Source organism: Haliotis rubra, unplaced genomic scaffold (assembly GCF_003918875.1).
Source record: "Haliotis rubra isolate DU_JTF1 unplaced genomic scaffold, ASM391887v1 Scf11, whole genome shotgun sequence".
Classification (NCBI taxonomy): Eukaryota; Metazoa; Mollusca; class Gastropoda; order Lepetellida; family Haliotidae; genus Haliotis; species Haliotis rubra.
In genome coordinates, this window is record NW_025765003.1 from 500,350 (window position 1) to 519,923 (window position 19,574).

Below are 19,574 nucleotides of genomic sequence, written 5' to 3' on the forward strand. Positions count from 1 at the left end.
TGAAACCACCCTTGCATTGGGCATATACTCAAATTTAGTGTGTGATAGAGGTTTGTGGGCATATACCAAAATGGAGTTTTAGATAGATTGGTGGCATATACCCCGGTATAGTTAGAGATAGATTTGGGCAGGCACAGCTAAGTTTGGTGCCATTTGATTTCTTCTATTAAGGTTTGTGAGATGTGTATCATTAAATTTACTGATGTTTTTAATCAGTAATGGTAAGCGAGCAGTTTATGTGCATTTCAAAATTCATATGTTATACTGGTCAGAATATTTAGGCTTGCCCCAGATGTTTTAATACCAAAATAACACATGTTATTAGTTTGGTCTCAAATGTCATCATTCCCATAACATTTTTCCCATTTGGAGAAAATAATTATCTTGTATCTATGAATCGATTTTTTTCAATAATGGTGCACGACACTCATCATGTGTTTAATTTCTCTTTTATTGGGATCTTAAATGATAGAATCTTCATCTGCCACAGATTATGCTTTTTAATTCTCCATAAAAATGGTCATTGTCGCTTGAGGGTATAAAATTTGCGATGAGACAGCTATCATGTGAAATAATTGTTAGTTTGAGGGAAAACGTCACCAAATGTAGTCATGAGATGATGCTGGTTAAAAGACCTGTCACATGGGAAAATCGTCTTCATAAAACTCTTTCATATATTGAGATGGACCCGCGAGGTTAAGTGGGGCTTGCACCATGTTCCAATTATGAAAAATGGCTGCCAACGCACCATGTAGTGTGATAGCTCTCAAAATATTAGGATTACTTTATGAAAGGGGGATATTGAAGCAACGGCACTTCAGAAGGGATTACAGCGTGATGACATACTATTACCCTAAGCAGTATTAAGACAGTTTCAATTTTCTGCTCGTAATTGGAATATAATTCTCATATCTTAATTTGCTCATCATATTGGGGATAATAATGTTAGTTTGAGTGCCATTTTCCGATGAGACAGATTGAGCAAATAATTCAAGATTCCTTTTCAATATTGGAATCTAACGGAATATGGGCTAAAGACGAAAATTGGCTATTGGGAAATTGGAAAAATATTCACTTCATGCTTTGAAGTAATCCAAGAAAATGAAGACGCTGCTTACCGCCATAATAACTATGTGTGGTCATTTTCATGTGCTGCAGACGTGCAAATAATACCGATACACAACTTAAACACAGCCCTTCCAGGCATTTATTTTGCGTTTATTCTACAAATCACTCGTTAAGAGATTTTCAAATATTTTTACAGACCTTGGAAACTTTTTGATTCATTCGTCAATATATTTGTCGGCAGTGCTCTGTGGGATGGTACGCTGTTTGTTTAACCCTGTACCGACTAATTTGTGATTAACTTTCACTTGTATCATCCTCGTTACCGACTTATTCCACCATTTAATATGGAGCTAGTGATTAGCGGAATGGCATGTCCTAATGCACTGTGACCATATAAAAATTTATGGGATATTTGGCTGGGATCGTCAACACATATAACATTGCATGATGAGGGCCCATAAGAGCTGACACTAACTTATAATAGTCCTGTATGAACTGTTTATTAAGGGCTTGTCCCCTGATCATTTCCTGTTTCTGTTGAAAGACGACATTTCCTTGGAAGGTCAAGGGGTCTATTCGGTGTTTATCCTATGTTATGAATCTGAGCAGGAAATAATTACGGTACTATCGTTACTGGAGGCTTCGACACGCTCTCTCACGATCAGAACCACATATTGCCTGTAATGTGGTAAATAGTATTTTATTTCAAAGGATCAGACAGATAGCAAAATCTGCAAATGAAACGCTTTTCTTGATGATAAAAGATGAATAATAGCTCCATTTACTTTGGTAATAGAGGAAAGGGTCTTGGCGATTAGGTATATGAAACATTAGAGAAAATGGACGATTTGGTCATTGAGCTCATAAATCGGGGTTTTGATGATTGATCGAAACTTAATCTTGTGGGAAGGCAGATTGGGTATGTTGATGGCCTGTGGAGACCAGCCTTGCCCACCGCCTGACATTTATGATAAATGGCGACCCAAGTTATACTATAGTGAGGGTAATTACATCTTATGCCTATGTAGAGATGGTGTCAGCACTGTCGTGATGGAGTGGCTGGCTCATCAGACGTTGTGTGAGAGAGCAGAGAGAACACACCAAGATGTTTCCTCCTGCTCTTGTCTCTGCCTCACTGGGTCTGTCCATCCCTGTCGTCTGCTCGCATCTCACATGGCAGCCATCTTGGTTTCGGTAACACCCACCGAGTGGTCAAGGGCGAGTGTATGTAACCATTGAGTCACGCGGCCATCATTCTTCATCATGCTCATTGGTTAGTGTTACTGGCATTGAAGTCTTTCAATTCTTGACTATAATTTTAACTTTTATGTTTACGGTTCATTTTATGCTATTTTTGGTGTCTTTTGTTTCTTGAAAATTTTATGGATGAATGAAATCATTAATAATTAATGTCCATCTCATTCTATTGATGTGGCTTGAGAAGAAAACATATTTATTATTTAAATGTTATTTACTGAGTAAGATGGAATGTTTTTGCCTTTCAAAGACTTAGACCAGATAATAGCATTGTGTAAAGTAACAAGATTAAGCTTCAGCAGAACAGAAGCTCTGTTTTGTCAGATAATTGGTCCATGGTTTATCAAGCATAATAAAACATAAGACCACACTAGAACCTGAACCTAGGCTATAACATGTCCATGCTATTGTATATCAACAGACCAGCATCAATCAAATTATCCCATGACAGGTAGAGTCAGTGTATGACTGCAATCAACACCTGCCTCATTTCCTTGAATGCTCCTGACTTTGCTTAATACATGGAGCAAATTAAGCCAACCTTTCCGTTTTGTCCATCCTGATCATATTCCATAAATATGATAACAGGCAATAAATCACGGCCATGACACGAAGGTGTCAGCTCCGATGTTCCACCTACCTGTCATTTACACCTGTAATTAAGTCACCTGTCAGTTTTTGTTTACCTCCCCTGACTGAAAGTCTTAACTAAATATCGCTGATCTGTCGCTCATAGTGAATGGTCTAGCCTAATCTCTTGAATATCCACTCCTGTCAAGCCATTCCACCCCAGGCATGTCGGGCTATCCTCCTGTCCTGGTATAAGGTCCCTCCAGTATATCTATTGCCTGATTGCCCTAATCTCAACATGCCCTCTCCTCCATTGGGTAGGTACATTGAATCAGCACTCACCTCTAGTCATTCAGCTTCTGTTGGAATCTTGGATCCAGTGCTATGGTTTCAGAAACATTTTCGGCTTGTTCTCCTAATTCACGCTTGTATGTAGTTATGACTCCTGGTATTTCATACGCTCAGTTGGGTTTATATGTTGGGTGGATTCTGTTGATGGGGTGGTTGCTCGGTGATGGGATTTGATGAAGATGAGCTTTTGGGTATGTGGGTAGGGAGTCAAGTTGTTGGTAGGTTGATTTGATTGGTAGGTAGATTTGATTTGATGATGTTTGTTTGCTTGATGGAAAGTTTGTTGGTTGGATGGCTGGCTGGTTGGTTGGTGGTTTGTTTATTTGTTGGTTGGTTGATTGGTTGGTTGACTGTCTGGTTCTCTGACTGTCTGGTAGGTCATTTGGTTTGTTTATTGGTTGGTTGTGTGGGTTGGTATTGCAATTGGGTTGGATAAAGTTTGGTTGATGGATAAAATAAAAAGTTGGTTGGTTGGTGGTTTGTTTGTTTATTTGTTGGTTGGTTGATTGGTTGGTTGACTGTCTGGTTCTCTGGCTGTCTGGTAGGTCATTTGGTTTGTTTATTGGTTGGTTGTGTGGGTTGGTATTGCAATTGGGTTGGATAAAGTTTGGTTGATGGATAAAATAAAAAGTTGGTTGGTTGGTGGTTTGTTTGTTTATTTGTTGGTTGGTTGATTGGTTGGTTGACTGTCTGGTTCTCTGGTTGTCTGGTAGGTCATTTGGTTTGTTGGTTGGTTGGTTGTGTGGATTTGTATGACAATTGGGTTGGAAAAAGTCTGGTTGATGGATAAAAAGTTGGTTGTTTTGTGGGTTCATATGTTAGGTATATGTAGGGTTGGTGGTTGTATGAAGTTTGTGGGGTTGATGGAAAGGTGTTGATGGGTTGATGGGTTATCTTGGGTAGATTTGGTGGATTTTTAGATGAAGAGGTGTATGTTTTTTAGAAGGTAAATCACACAAAAAAATTGTGTCTGTGAAAGACCAATTTCATCCCAGTCTTACACCAATAATTCTTCAAAGAAAGAGAAGAGCATTAAAAGGTCGATGCAGGCTTCATAGATAAGAAAAACATTCCAAGAATGTTTGGTTTTGATGTCATATGTTTCAAAGCTCTTCATCCTTTTCCAAAGTTCACCCTGATATGACCAACCTTTCATTCACCCCAAATTAACTCAGATCTGCCTCCGGTCACCTGACCACCCATCTGCCCACTCCACTGACCCCCACCTCCCCCTCCTCCTTTTCCATGCTAATACTCCACCCCCTCAATCCCACCCCTTCACGTCTGCCTGCTTCATCAGCGTCTGCCTCAGTTTCTGGTCAATGCTAATTGTCATATCAGGTGACTGTGATGTGTTCATTTGTGTTGGTGTGATTGTCTGTGTTTACCTCTTGCCTTCAGGTGAAGAGGGGGCGGTGGGGTAGCTTAGTGGTTAAAGCATCCGCTCGTCACACTGAAGACCCGGGTTCGATTCCCCACATGGGTACAATGTGTGAAGCCCATTTCTGGTGTCCCCCACGTAATGTTGCTGGAGTATTGCTAAAACCGGCCTAAAACACAACTCATTCTCTCACTCACCCAGGTAATTGGGCACAATACAAAATGGCGTCTCCTAGGATGGCTGTATGGCTGTATTATCTATTTATATTTCGATTCATTGGCCTGAAAAGGTAAAATAGTATACCCTTGGCAAGGGACTTAAAAATGTAAGTGGGACGTTGCTTTCAGCAACATTACAGCAATATCACGGCGGGGGACACCAGAAGTGGGCTTCACACATTGTACCCATATGGGGAATCAAACCGGTGTCTTCGACGTGACGAGTGAACGCTTTAACCACTAGGCTACCACCCTCCCACCCCATCCCCTGGATCGGGAAGGGATGGGGGAGAGGTGCGGTGGGTGGGTGAACTATATATAGAGACAGATTGTTTTATGCTACTTTTAGCAATGTTCTACTAACATCATTGGGAGACACCAGTAATGGGCTTGACCATGTGGAGAATTGAACTACACCATAACCACTAGCCTACACCACCACCCTGTTCAGTGTTATAACAATAGATAAATATATTGGCTAGTATCAAGTTAGGATTCAGTGATTAGACTTGCATCTAGTCTCTGAGATGAAAATGATTTATGGAAGAAATTGTTTCTAAATTGTCTTGATGAAATATAACAAACAGAGGCCCAGTGACTCTCTTCAATATCAGACCTCAAAATGCAGAAATCTGGACTTGCGTGGGCAGGATGTATTTGTGTGAAGTCTGTATGACAGATTTGTCTGCGCTTTTTCAGATCCCTTGTCAGCTCAGATCAGCAAATCAGGTGTAGGGTTTTGTTCAGTCTGTGACACCCCTCCCGTATTTTGTTTAAGCATCATAAGACTAAGAATATACGCCTATGGTTTTTTTTATAAACAGCCTATACCTAACCCTAAACCCTAACCCTAAACCTAACCCTAAAATCTAGCCCCAAACCTAACCCTAAACCCTCGAAATAATCCCAAGGAATAGAATACATTTCAAGTGGGGGTTACGGGCGGATCTTTTACCCTCCATTTTACCTGAATCATGCAAAAGATGGATTTAATGAATAACTCATCCTTGAGGTTAAGGTATCTCTGATTCATCTTATTTAACTTGCTTGCTCAGATTTGTATGAAGTCCAGTATTTACTTATCTAAATGATTCAGTATGGCATGTAATTATTTACCCAGTGTAATGGCTATTTAGCAGCGATGGACACAGATTAGCGCTAACTTTGTCTTTTACATGGTTAACGCTGATGACGAGGGTATGCACCTGAGGTGGTGTTGAGGGTCCCAGCTGTGTCACAAAGGATGTTTGTGTGACACGGGGGATTCAGAAGGGATGTCGTGCAGCAGGGCTGGCACTGGAGGGAGTAATGAACACTTAGGATAATCTCACTGAGGACATTAAATCAACATTAATGCTAGAGGTACTTAGTGCTGTGGGAGAGTAGGATGGGTGGAGGTAGGGGGAGGGAAATGGGAGGGAGTGTAGGATGGGTGGAGATGGTCAGTAGGGAAGTGTGAGGGATGGGAGGGAGTGTAGGATGAGTGGAAGTAGGGGGTAGGGAAGTGTGAGGGATGGGAGGGGAGGATAGGATGGGTAGGGGTAGGGGAGTGTGGGATGGGGAAGGGGATGTTGGGTGGAAGTAGGGGGTAGGGAAGTGTGGGAAGTGTGGAGGGGGTATGGGAGGGGGATGGGTGGGAGGGGGCATGATGGGTGGGAAGTAGGGGGGGAAGTGAGGAGGGGGAGGGAGGGTAGGATGGGTGGAAGTAGGGGTGGGGAAGTGGGAGGAGGATGGGTGGGGGGGGAGGGAAGTGGGAGAGGAGGGAGGGAGGGGTGTGTAGGATGGGAGGGTAGGGGGTAGGGAGGTGTGTGAGGGATGGGAGGGAGTGTAGGATGAGGTGGAAGTAGGGGTAGGGGAAGGGGGAGAGGGAGGGTAGGATGAGTGGGGGTAGGGGGAGGGAAGTGTGAGGGATGGGAGGGAGTGGAGGGTGAGTGAGAAATACAGCCATGGATGGTTTAGGGAAGTGGGTGAGGGTAGGATGGATCATGGGCCATGGATGGTTTAGGGAAGTGGGTGAGGAGGTGAGGTTGGTGAAATACAACCATGGATGGTTTAGGGGAAGTGGGTGAGGTGAGGTAGGTGGGTGAGAAATACAGCCATGGATGGTTTAGGGAAGTGGGTGAGGGTGAGATAGGTAGGTGGGTGAAATACAGCCATGGATGGTTTAGGGAAGTGGGTGAGGTGAGGTGTAGGTGGGTGAAATACAGCCATGGATGGTTTAAGGGAAGTGGGTGAGTGAGGTAGGTTGGTGAGAAATACAATATTGTTTATGGAAATGGGTGAGAGGAGAGTACTAGGTTGGTGAAAGACAACCATGGTTTTAGGTATGGAAGTGGGTGAGAGGAGGTAGGTTGGGTGAAATACAGCCATGGATGGTTTAAGGAGATAGGGAAGTGGGTGAGGTGAGAAATTGAGAGGTGGGTGAAATACAGCCATGGATGGTTTAGGAGAGTGGGTGAGTGCAGAGGTAGGTGGGTGAAATACAGCCAGGTTTAGGGAAGTGGGTGAGGTGAGGTAGGTGGGTGAAATACAGCCATGGATGGTTTAGGAAAATGGGTTTAGGATTAGAGTAAAGGTAATGGGTGAAATACATGGATGGTTTAGGGAAGTGGGTGAGAGGGTGAGGAGGGAGGTAGGTGGGTGAAATACAGCCATGGATGGTTTAGGGAAGTGGGTGAGGAGTGAGGTAGGTGGGTGAAATACAATATGGATGGTTTAGGAAAGTGGGTGAGGTGAGGTAGGTGGGAGAAATACAGCCATGGATGGTTTAGGGAAGTGGGTGAGGTGAGGTAGGTGGGTGAAATACAGCCATGGATGGTTTAGGGAAGTGGGTGAGGTGAGGTAGGTGGGTGAAATACAGCCATGGATGGTTTAGGGAAGTGGGTGAGGTGAAGTAGGTGGGTGAAATACAGCCATGGATGGTTTAGGGAAGTGGGTGAGGTGAAGTAGGTAGGTGAAATACAGCCATGGATGGTTTAGGGAAGTGGGTGAGGTGAGAGTAGAGGTAGTGAGAAATACAATACATGGATGGTTTAGGGAAGTGGGTGAGAAGGTGAGGTAGGTGGGTGAAATACAGCCATGGATGGTTTAGGGAAGTGGGTGAGGTGAGGTAGGTGGGTGAAATACAGCCATGGATGGTTTAGGGAAGTGGGTGAGGTGAGGTAGGTGGGTGAAATACAGCCATGGATGGTTTAGGGAAGTGGGTGAGGTGAAGTAGGTGGGTGAAATACAGCCATGGATGGTTTAGGGAAGTGGGTGAGGTGAAGTAGGTGGGTGAAATACAGCCATGGATGGTTTAGGTAAGTGGGTGAGGTGGAGAGGGAGGGTAAGTTGTCAAAATATTGTACTGTAGGTTCAGGATGAAGGTGAGAGAAAGATGGTGGGGTGAGTGTTTAAAAGAGTAAAAGTGAAGGATGTGGCTTTGCTCAATACAGAGCAATGGAAGAAAAATGGAGGAAGGGTTACACTTTGGCCAAGCTCAAGGGTCTGGAGGAGTGAAGGTAGCTTTGCTCCATCTGTACTGAATGCTGAGCCCATGGATGTAAAGTAATTCTATCCTTTGAAGAGGCAAGTGTAGATAAGTAGACTCCAAGGACCCCAGTCTGTTATTTATTATATTTTAGAAATTATCATTTAAACTATTAATTTTACCTTAGAGACTTGTGCAAGTCTATGGTGAAAGGAGTGGTGATGTTAGACAATAATCTAGCCAAGGACAGGGTAGTAGAGGGAGGTAGAAGGGTATAAATGTTCCATTTGGATGAGAAGTGTTAACATATACCATTTTAAGGTGTAGTAAAGAGATGAGGGTAGCTGTGAGGGTTGGTGGGGTGGATCTGAGAGGCATGGATTGGCTCCATAGTTACCAATGGAGGGAAAAAGGAGGAAGGATATCAGTGTGTGCAAGATAAAGTGTGTCAAGTGGGATGCATTCAACTTGTTGCCATGACGCAAGAACTTATACTATAGGACAAGTCTAGGACAACTAAACACACAGTAATATTCCTACAGAAGGCATGAAAGTGTCACAAGCGTTCGCCAATATTTAGAGACGTTTCCATGGCAATGACTCCAAGTTGTTTTCTGTGGGGCCTTCTGGAATGCAACACCTGAAGTTCAATTTCCATGCTGTTCTCCTAAACCAACTGAGAAAATAGGACTCAGCATTTCACGATAAGTTCAAACTAGCATTGTCAAGCACCATCTCTTCTGGTGGGTAACCTTCTGGGAATGCAACACACATACCTGGACAATTCCCAAAGATATTAATAAATGTCAGGCAGTCCAATTGTTAAGTTACATTTTCAATCTTTTGCCCCCCAGTGATGGCAATTGTCACTCTTCACATTTCCTATTAATTATTCATCTCAGATTGCAACTTTGAATGGAAAAAATACACATTTCAAAATTAGGGTGGAAAGTTCTTTCTGTTTTTCATTTTGGAGATGATTCAGTGGGACGATAGTGTCACCTTTTTCTTGCATTCCCATGAACAGGAGAACGGTCTATGAAAATGGCAGCAATCCAAAGGTGGGTGAAAGGTGCCAGGTCACTTTGGCACTGCATCCTATGCAACCCCCTTATTGAAGTCGTGGATTCCACTATATGATTCCACTCCACTGCAGTCCTTCCACCCTATAGTGTCTTTAGCTTTACTTCAACAGTGAAATGACACCTTGTGATCAAACTTCAACGATGTCCAAACTTCAACGAAACTTTGAACTCCCATCACTGGTCATAGTCACAATTGGATGATATCTGTTGGTATTCAAAGAGGTATTTTGGGGGTCATGTGCACAAAATGGGTTTCACTGGCTGTGAGGGTAGACTAACGCTTAGTCCCTGAATATATATAATTTTGATAGTAACAATTAAACCCATTTAAATTGAAAAGGAGCCCCAGTGAGTTGGGAGATTCAGGACCCTGACCTTGGGGAAATCTAGACTTGCTTCATTTAGGGCATTGGCTTTGGAGGGAGGGCTAGGAAGTAGGGAAAATAATGTGGTTCAGGGACTGTGAGACAGACTAGCTGTGAAGGTTGTATGTGAGACTCATGAAATCTTAGTACAAGAAAGCTTTGTGCAACAGAAGCTGCAGTAGAAGAGGAATATGCAACAAGTACACAACAGGTACACAACAGGTACACAACAGGTACACAACAGGTACACAACAGGTAACAGCTGGCACTGAGGAAACGCTTTTTATGTCAAACAATGCATCACTTAATGTGAATGTTGGATCACATAAACCAGTGGTTGATAGATGGATCAAGACCGGTGCTGTCAGAATGCTGAGCCAAATCACTGATCGGAACCACTCATTCTTCAAATTAGCTTGGTGGATGGTCTAAGGTGCTGTGAGAAGTTGTATGCATCTCAGTATAGCAGAGTAGTGTGATAGTGTTCAAATCCAACTATTTATATGTGTAGGATATAACATGACCTGTGGGCATTATTGAAAAGTAAGCCCGCTTCCTGAGCGGGCTTACTTTCAATAATGCCCACCGCTCATGTTATATTCAACTTATAAACCGACCGAAGATATAATTTCAATATTTGGTATTTACTGTTGGAATCAACTGGGATGAGACTGGCAGCCGACACCTTGCCTTTGCACACACAATGCATGTGCTCTGCACGCGCTACCCGTGTCCTGCATGTGTGCTACCCGCACTACCCATCTTGTGAGGAACACATGGTTCATGCTGACAAACAATCTTATTCTTTACAGCGATCCTTCGTAACCTAGTGGATAAAACTGCCAAGCTAATAAGCGAAGGGTTGCAGGTTCGAAACCAGATATCGGCACTACATGTTGAAAGTTTTCAATAATGTCATATTTTACGATCGCATTCAGTGATAGCAAGACAAAGTTATATCAATCTTCAAAACAAGTAATATTGAAGTAATATCCTGGGGCAGAGGGACAGTATTGAAGTAATATCCCGGGGCAGAGGGACAATATTTAAGTAATCCCCTAATCGATGGGCCATTGGGATATGACTAGAAATACTGCCTTGCAAGAACAATAGAGTGAGGTCACTGGAGGTTTATATTTATTGGTTTGTCACCATCATGCCTTTTCTCATGTGTTTAACCAAAGTGGTTAAAGTTAAAGAACAGCTGGGGATTGAACCATCAACCTTCTCACAAGGCAGACGCTATATCCACTTAACCATTGAGGCTGTATTTTAGGTGACAGTCAACAATATCACTGAAACAGTCAAACATGGATGGGTGAGGGTAGAGGGATAGCTCTCTTAGGATGGGTTAGGAGATGGGCAAGATTTGGCTGGGAAGAGGATTGGTTTTCTTAGGATGGGTTGGATGACTGGCAAGATTTGGGTGGAAGAAGAATAGGCAATATCAGGATGGGTTGAAAAAGAAGATTAGGATGGGTGGAGGATTGCCTGTATTAGGATGAGTCTGATACAGACAAGATTAGAATGGAATAAGGATTTGTTGTATTAGAATTGGTGGGAAACCAGACAAGAGTTGAATGGAAGAAGGTGGGAATAGCAAGATGGGTTAGAAGATTGGCAAGAGTAGGATGGAAGATGGATTTGCTGTATTAGGAAGGTTGGGAAAATGGGGAAGATTTGAATGGAAAAGAGTGGGAATAGCAAGATGGGTTAGAAGATTGGCAAGAGTAGGATGGAAGATGGATTTTCTGTATTAGGAAGGTTGGGAAAATGGGGAAGATTTGAATGGAAAAGAGTGGGAATAGCAGGATGGGTTAGAAGATTGGCAAGAGTAGGATAGAAGATGGATTTTCTGTGTTAGGAAGGTTGGGAAAATGGGGAAGATTTGAATGGAAAAGAGTGGGCATAGCAGGATGGGTTAGAAGATTGGCAAGAGTAGGATGGAAGAAGGATTTTCTGTATTAGGAAGGTTGGGAAAATGGGGAAGATTTGAATGGAAAAGAGTGGGCATAGCAAGATGGGTTAGAAGATTGGCAAGAGAAGAATGGGCAAGATTTGAATTGAAGGGAACATGGATAGAAGATTTTCTGTATTAGGAAGGTTGGGAAAATGGGGAAGATTTGAAGGTTGGGAAAATGGGCAAGATTTGAATGGAAAAGAGTGGGAATAGCAAGATGGGTTAGAAGATTGGCAAGAGTGGGAATAGCAAGATGGATTAGGAAGGTTGGGAAAGTGGGGAAGATTTGGGAAAAGAGTAGGCATAGCAGTTAGAAGATGGGATAGAAGAAGGATTTTCTGTATAGGAAGGTTGGGAAAATGGGGAAGATTTGAATGGGAAAAGAGTTGGCAGAAGAGTAGGATAGGAAGAAGGATTTTCTGTGTTAGGAAGGTTGGGAAAATGGGGAAGATTTGAATGGAAAAGAGTGGGAATAGCAGGATGGGTTAGAAGATTGGCAAGAGTAGGATAGAAGATGGATTTTCTGTGTTAGGAAGGTTGGGAAAATGGGGAAGATTTGAATGGAAAAGAGTGGGAATAGCAAGATGGGTTAGAAGATTGGCAAAAGAGTGGGAATAGCAAGAATGGAAAAGAGTGGGCATAGAGGATAGGCTTAGAAGACTGGCAAGAGTAGGATAGAAGAAGGATTTTCTGTGTTAGGAAGGTTGGGAAAATGGGCAAGATTTGAATGGAAAAGAGTGGGCATAGCAGGATGGGTTAGAAGATTGGAGTAGGATAGAAGAAGGATTTTCTGGGATTGGGAGGGCAAGATTTGAAGATAGCAGGATTGATTTTCAAGAGTAGGATGGAAGATTAGGAAGGGTTGGGAAAGGGCTAGGAGATTGGCAAAGTTAGAAAAGAAGAAGGAATATCTGTCATTGGATGGGATCAGAGGGGATATGTGAAATTGTGAGTGATTTGACATTTTGCAATGCTGGGATGGTTGGAAGATAAGAATGTTTTGGATGTATGAGTGATGTTTTTAATTAGGATTTGATGGAGGATAGGCAAGATAAAGAAGAGAAACTGGCAGCTTTGGAACATTTGTTGTCACTGACAATTTGACAAAGCCATTACTGTTCTGTTTGTTTTATAGTATTGGATTCCTGCATTAAGGAAGCTGGCAATCTCAACCATGATGGTATGACATTAAATACCGAACTCCCCAGCAGTACTGGAGGTGTATGGAGCTCAGGCCTAATAAGTGTCAAGTCACAAGACACTGTGAATGAATTAATCAATAAAACACTAATAACTGCCCTGTCTCTAAATAAATGCCAGGATTGTTTTTTCAGACTGAATCAATGATTGTTTTTTGTCAGTTAGGGATGTCAAGCTAGTTTGCATATGTTAGAAGAAAGGGCACCTCTGTGTTCAGAGCTATGTAAGCCTGTAATTAATACTGAGGCTTGATGTGGGGGAAAAAGATGGTGGCCAAGGTAAATGTTGAAAGAATCGGTGAGAATTGATAACGTGCATCGAAGAAACAGTTGGTCTGTGGATGTCAGCTTCTTTATCTGATGTGTAACGCAGTATTGATGAAAAGACTCCTGCCCTCAAATGACTGAATATTCAAAGACACTGGTTTGAGTTCTTCAGTTATGTAGATTTGTTTTATGTTATTGTGGAGTCTCATGGTGGGATTTGAACATCAGACCTTCTGATCAGCAAGATGACAAGGTCAGGATAAGGGATATCCCTCTACATTCTCCCAGGCATGGGTAGTATTAAACTATGATAGTGCTACACTTAGACTTGCACAAGTCTCCAAGGTAATAGTTAATAGTTTAAATGGAAATTTCTGAAAAATATAGACAACAGACTGGTGTCCGTACTGTCCACTGATCTAGACTTGCGTCTTTAAAGGATAGAATTACTATACATCCATGGGCTCAGCATTCAGAAAGCCTTGGAGCAAGGCTATGCTACACTATAAAGGGGAACAGACGCCCAGTGATCTAAGGAATTCACTGTGTAGAGTAGCTTCCCTTTTAGCATGCTTGAAACAGTGAGTGAGTGAGTATGGTTGACGTTGCTTTTAGCAATATTCTAGCAATGTCATGCCAGGCTACACCAGAAGGGGTCTTCACACATTGTACCTTTGTGAGGAATCGATCCCGGGTCTTCAGCATGATGAGCAGGTGCTATCACAATTAGGATACTCCACTGCCCCCAGGTCCGAGTTTGAATCCCAATTCTCAATGATAATGTCCCTAGGTTTGTCGGCACAATACCAGTGCTCATTGGTTTTACCAATATGAGTGAGTGAGTGAGTTTAGTTTTACGCCGCACTCAGCAATATTCCAGCTATATGGTGGCGGTCTGTTAAATAATCGACTCTGGACCAGATGATCCAGTGATCAACAGCATGAGCATAGATCTGTGCAATTGGGAACCGATGACATGTGTCAACCCACTCAGCGAACCTTTACCAATATGAACATCTGAGACCTGCATGACTTCAGGCTTTCCACAGACCCGTGAAGATCCGGGATAGAATTGATCTTCAGTAACCCATGCTTGTGTTAAGAGGCGATTAATGGGATCAGGTGGTCAGGCTCGCTGACTTGGGTGACAACATGTCATCTTATCCCAATTGTGCTCATGCTGTTGATCACTGGATTATCTGGCCCAGACTGGATTATTTACAGATACCTGCCATGTAGCTGGAATATTGCTGAGTGCAGTGTACAACTTAACTCACTCAGGTTTTCCACAACCATTCAGCTGGCAAACCATGATATAGCTGGAATACCATTCCAAGTGGTGTTAAACCCAGCTCACTCACTCACTCCACAGCCTTAAGCATGCTCGAAACACTATACTTTGGCTCTAAAGTCAATCTTAAGTCAGGGTTGGGGCCTACAAAGTCAGGATTAAGAGAGTATTAGAGTCTTCCCAAGTCAGGGTTAAATATGGGTTAGTGAAATGTCCTCCAAAGTCAGGGTTAAGTAAAGGTTAGGTTTAGAAGCCTTTTAATGCTTAAGTAAGAATTAAGGTCTTCCAAAGTCAAGATTAAGTAAGAGTTAAGGCCTCTAGACTCAATAGTAAATATGTGTTAGTGATAGGGCCTCCAAAGTCAGGGTAGATTAATGTCAGGGTTAGGGCTAGAGTTAGCTTAATAGTGTTTACAACAGCATTAAACAGCATTCCCTCACTCACTCACTTGAGTATAACTACACCAACTGTGGGTTTCACATGTGTATTGTTGAATATGATATATAAGGTATTTGAACAGCAAGGAACAAAGTCTGGGATTTAATAATTGTTAATTTAATTCCAGTGTAACAAAACGGGATAAAATGAAAACCTCCAGCCCTGACATTGTTACAGCACAGAGATGTGTTCACCTGTTGACTTCCTGCAATCAATTTTAAATGATCATATTGCTACTCCAAAATAACCTTGAAATTAGATAAATATGTCTGCTGCAGGACTTAATGTCCTATGAAGTTCCGACAGGCAAAGCTTTTTCCATCAAATTATGGAAGTTTGCAACTTTTCAATATGACCAAGTTTTAAAGGTTATCAAGCATTCATGTCTATGTGATGCAAATTTAAATGGAATTCGCAAATTCAATATTGACTGCCCCATACATATCATGTAAAAGTGGATAAAAAAGACGACAGCACTATCGCCGCGATACGAAAACCTGTCATTTATGTTGCCAAACGCTGACTGCCCATAGCAGGAAAGTTTTAGTGGGTTGTGTTTATAAAGTTTCCAAATTCATACTCATGCCTCTTGAAGTGAATTACAAAATTATTTTTGTGTGTGAGGAGCGCGGTGAAGGGGCCACGACATTTCAATTTCTTAGCACATGCTGTAAGCAATATGAATCCGGGTTATAACAGCATGGATTGTAGCACAACTGCGGTCCGTTGCTATAGTTATTGATTAAGTGTCACTCAGGTCGCCATTCTTAAGAATTCCCTAATATTCAAGACCAGAAAATTTCATTTTCACTTGCAAGGCTGCTTGTCATACAGGATTATTAAATGTAATTCATATGTTTTCGATGGCGCACTATATCAATAGAAGAGGTGTAATGGGTTTGTCACATGGCAATGGGGAACTCGAGTGGTCGCCCCGGCAATTTTAGCCGTCAGATAATGCAATTATTGGCAAAAAATGGGGTTAATGCTTGCTGACCCCTTAGTTATTAGACGAGTCGAAGATTCTAATGCCATAATCGCTGTAGGATTGGGGGACAGAAGTATTAGAAAATACTTGCGCGGAGATCCGCTGTTGTGTGTGACTCAATCTGTGTCCCCCTCTGACATTGTGGCAATCACATTCAGACAAGGGGCAGGTTAATTGGCATCTCGATACGTGTGATCCACGAATGGATCAAATATTGCATTTTTTAGAAAAAATGTCAGCGCTTCTCTGAAAGAAGGGGAATATTAAACTTACACATCCTCCTCCTCGGCTGTCAGACTCCGTCATCCTGTGACACCCCGGGCTCACGCCTCCATTTAACCCGGCTTTCGCTGGGATCAACTCGTTCTTAAACTTTGTTCACTTCGCATCTTTGATTAATAACCGTCATTGTGCGTGGTATGATATAGAGCCGGGAGCTTTATTGATCATATTCCATTATCACTGTGATGAGCGACGAATCTAATATGCGGCATCCTTGATGCCGAGACGTCAATCCCGATCACTCCGGGTTAAACTCGGGCTTATTATCAAACCATTGTGAGGCGGATGATTTATGAGTGTAAATTATAACAAACACCTATTATCCTTGTCATTTGAGGGTAATAGGAGACAATTTGCCCATATCAATGTTAGTAGGGATTACAGAAAGAACAGATACATGCTGAATAGCAGACATGTTTGACAGGTGCCCTGTGTCTTCAGGGGGTGAGGTGGAGACGGTTGGGGGTACAGATTTAATGGAAAAGTGGGGCCTTGGATTAAGGTGTGTTAGTATTTTTATAGGCTAATGAATGGACATTTGTTACTGTTTGTGAGATGTGTAAATTTTCATTTTTGGAAAGCAGTCTGATTGGTTTTACATCTACTGGGATATATACTGGACAAAATAAGTTAGGGATACTGGTATTTTTTGATTGATATTTTCTCAGTGTGTCAATGAATAAATAGATCATTATTCATAATTTCAAAATTTACGTATATATCCCTAACTATTTTTGTCCAGTATATTTGAGGTGGGTTAGGTCGAATTTGGGTGGAATGGTGGTAAAAGCTCTATGTGATATTTTTCGTTCAGGGAGGTGGGTAAAGGTTTTTAATTGTACAAGGGGTATATTTGGGGTGAGTGGGTGGGGTAAGTTTGGGTTGGGTGGGGTGTATTGTTTAGGTTATGGTTATTGTATAAATAGATGTATGCTTAGCTGAAAGTTGATAAGGGCTGTAAATGGTTTGTTGTGGTTGACTTGGGGTAAAGAGTATAAAGGAGCTAGAGAAAGGGCTAATTAAGGAAAATTGTTACCTTAGAATGTAATCTGATATGACTGATGGTTCTCCAAAGGAAATTTCGAACTGTGGTATATCCTGGGTACTGATAGTTCTTCTGCAGGGGTATATCTTGGGTATATGTATTGGTCAGGGTATACTTGGGGTGGAGGTTAGGTTTGATAAAGGTATTTCTTGACTTGTGAGTTATCCAATGAAAGGATAATCAAGGTTATCAGTCTGGGCCGGGGTGTACTTGGGATAGGGCAAACTGGTAGGTTATCTGGGATAGAGCTGTTCTTTGGTTAGTGGGTAAGTCATGTGAAGTGGAGATTTGTTACAGTGTTAGTGGGTCATACCAAGAGATGTGAAGTGGAGATTTGTTACAGTGTTAGTGGGTGATACCAAGAGATGTGAAGTGGAGATTTGTTACAGTGTTAGTGGGTGATACCAAGAGATGTGAAGTGGAGATTTGTTACAGTGTTAGTGGGTGATACCAAGAGATGTGAAGTGGAGATTTGTTACAGTGTTAGTGGGTGATACCAAGAGATGTGAAGTGGAGATTTGTTACAGTGTTAGTGGGTGATACCAAGAGATGTGAAGTGGAGATTTGTTACAGTGTTAGTGGGTGATACCAAGAGATGTGAAGTGGAGATTTGTTACAAGTGTGAGTGGAGTTTGTTACAGTGTTAGTGGGTGATAAGTGGAGATTTGTTACAGTGTTAGTAGATGTGAAGAGATGGTGGAGATTTGTTACAGTGTTAGTGGGTGATACCAAGAGATGTGAAGTGGAGATTTGTTACAGTGTTAGTGGGTGATACCAAGAGATGTGAAGTTTGTTAGAGTTTGTTACAAGTGTTGAAGTGGGTTAGTGGGTGATACCAAGAGATGTGAGGAGTGGAGATTTGTTGATACCAGATGTGAAGTGGAGATTTGTTACAGTGTTAGTGGGTGATACCAAGAGATGTGAAGTGGAGGTGTTTGTGGGTGATACCAAGAGATGTGAAGTGGAGATTTATTACAGTGTTAGTGGGTGATACCAAGAGATGTGAAGTGGAGATTTGTTACAGTGTTAGTGGGTGATACCAAGAGATGTGAAGTGGAGATTTGTTACAGTGTTAGTGGGTGATACCAAGAGATGTGAAGTGGAGATTTGTTACAGTGTTAGTGGGTGATACCAAGAGATGTGAAGTGGAGATTTGTTACAGTGTTAGTAAGTGATACCAAGAGATGTGAAGTGGAGATATGTTACAGTGTTTGTGGGTGATACCAAGAGATGTGAAGTGGAGATATGTTACAGTGTTAGTGGGTGATACCAAGAGATGTGAAGAGATTTGTTACAGTGAAGTGGAGATAGTGGGTGATACCAAGAGATGTGAAGTGGAGATTTGTTACAGTGTTAGTGGGTGATACCAAGAGATGTGAAGTGGAGATTTGTTACAGTGTTAGTGGGTGATACCAAGAGATGTGAAGTGGAGATTTGTTACAGTGTTAGTGGGTGATACCAAGAGATGTGAAGTGGAGATTTGTTACAGAGATTAGTGGAGATTTGATACCAAGAGGATACCAAGAGGTGAAGTGGAGTTTGTTACAGTGTTAGTGGGTGATACCAAGAGATGTGAAGTGGAGATTTGTTACAGTGTTAGTGGGTGATACCAAGAGATGTGAAGTGGAGATTTGTTACAGTGTTAGTGGGTGATACCAAGAGATGTGAAGTGGAGATTTGTTACAGTGTTAGTGGGTGATACCAAGAGATGTGAAGTGGAGATTTGTTACAGTGTTAGTGGGTGATACTTACAAATGCAAAGTTGAAGTTGAATCCTATCAGCAGCTGAGTAGGATAACCTCACGACTTGTACATAGCAAGTGTCAGATGATGAGAGTCAACTTTATGTCCTTTTAATTCAAATGCGAGTGTACATTCATGTAACAGAGCCATGTGGGGCTTAAGAGAGGGGGACATGATTTAATTTGTGAGACCGTCAACTTTAACATACATAAAGAAAACCATACTAGCGAGGGACACTCCAAGATGTCATATCCTGTGATTAATGGATTCAGGTGTGCTGACAACACAGCACTCATGCTCTCACACAGGATATACAGGAATTCATTTTGGCACTTCTAAGATAACACATGTACACCACTTTTTCAATCTAATAAGGTTCATCGCTGTATGTTGAAAATATTGATAACAGACAACATTCATTTAATATGTAATGGGACAGTGTACAATCGGACATGTCGCTACACAGAGGTTGGCAGGTGTCAAAGGAAATTACTATGAGAAGTTCAGGCAGTCCATACACGACCATTAAGAGGCTTGTGTGTAATGAATGGTGACTATTGATTAACACGACAGTCGGATGCATTGCAGGCTGTAAGC

The 19,574-nt window shown here is 42.0% G+C and overlaps 2 protein-coding genes across 2 annotated transcripts in view; one reads left to right on the forward strand and one right to left on the reverse strand.

Moving 5' to 3' along the window:
* LOC124284125 (zinc finger and BTB domain-containing protein 24-like) overlaps window positions 1-19,574 on the forward strand; it is a 201,917-nt gene that overhangs the window by 88,038 nt on the left and 94,305 nt on the right. The window lies entirely within an intron of this gene.
* LOC124285344 (proline-rich extensin-like protein EPR1) lies at window positions 6,212-6,793 on the reverse strand. The gene has a single exon (XM_046721558.1). The coding sequence runs from the start codon at window positions 6,791-6,793 to the stop codon at window positions 6,212-6,214; it is 582 nt and encodes a 193-aa protein (XP_046577514.1).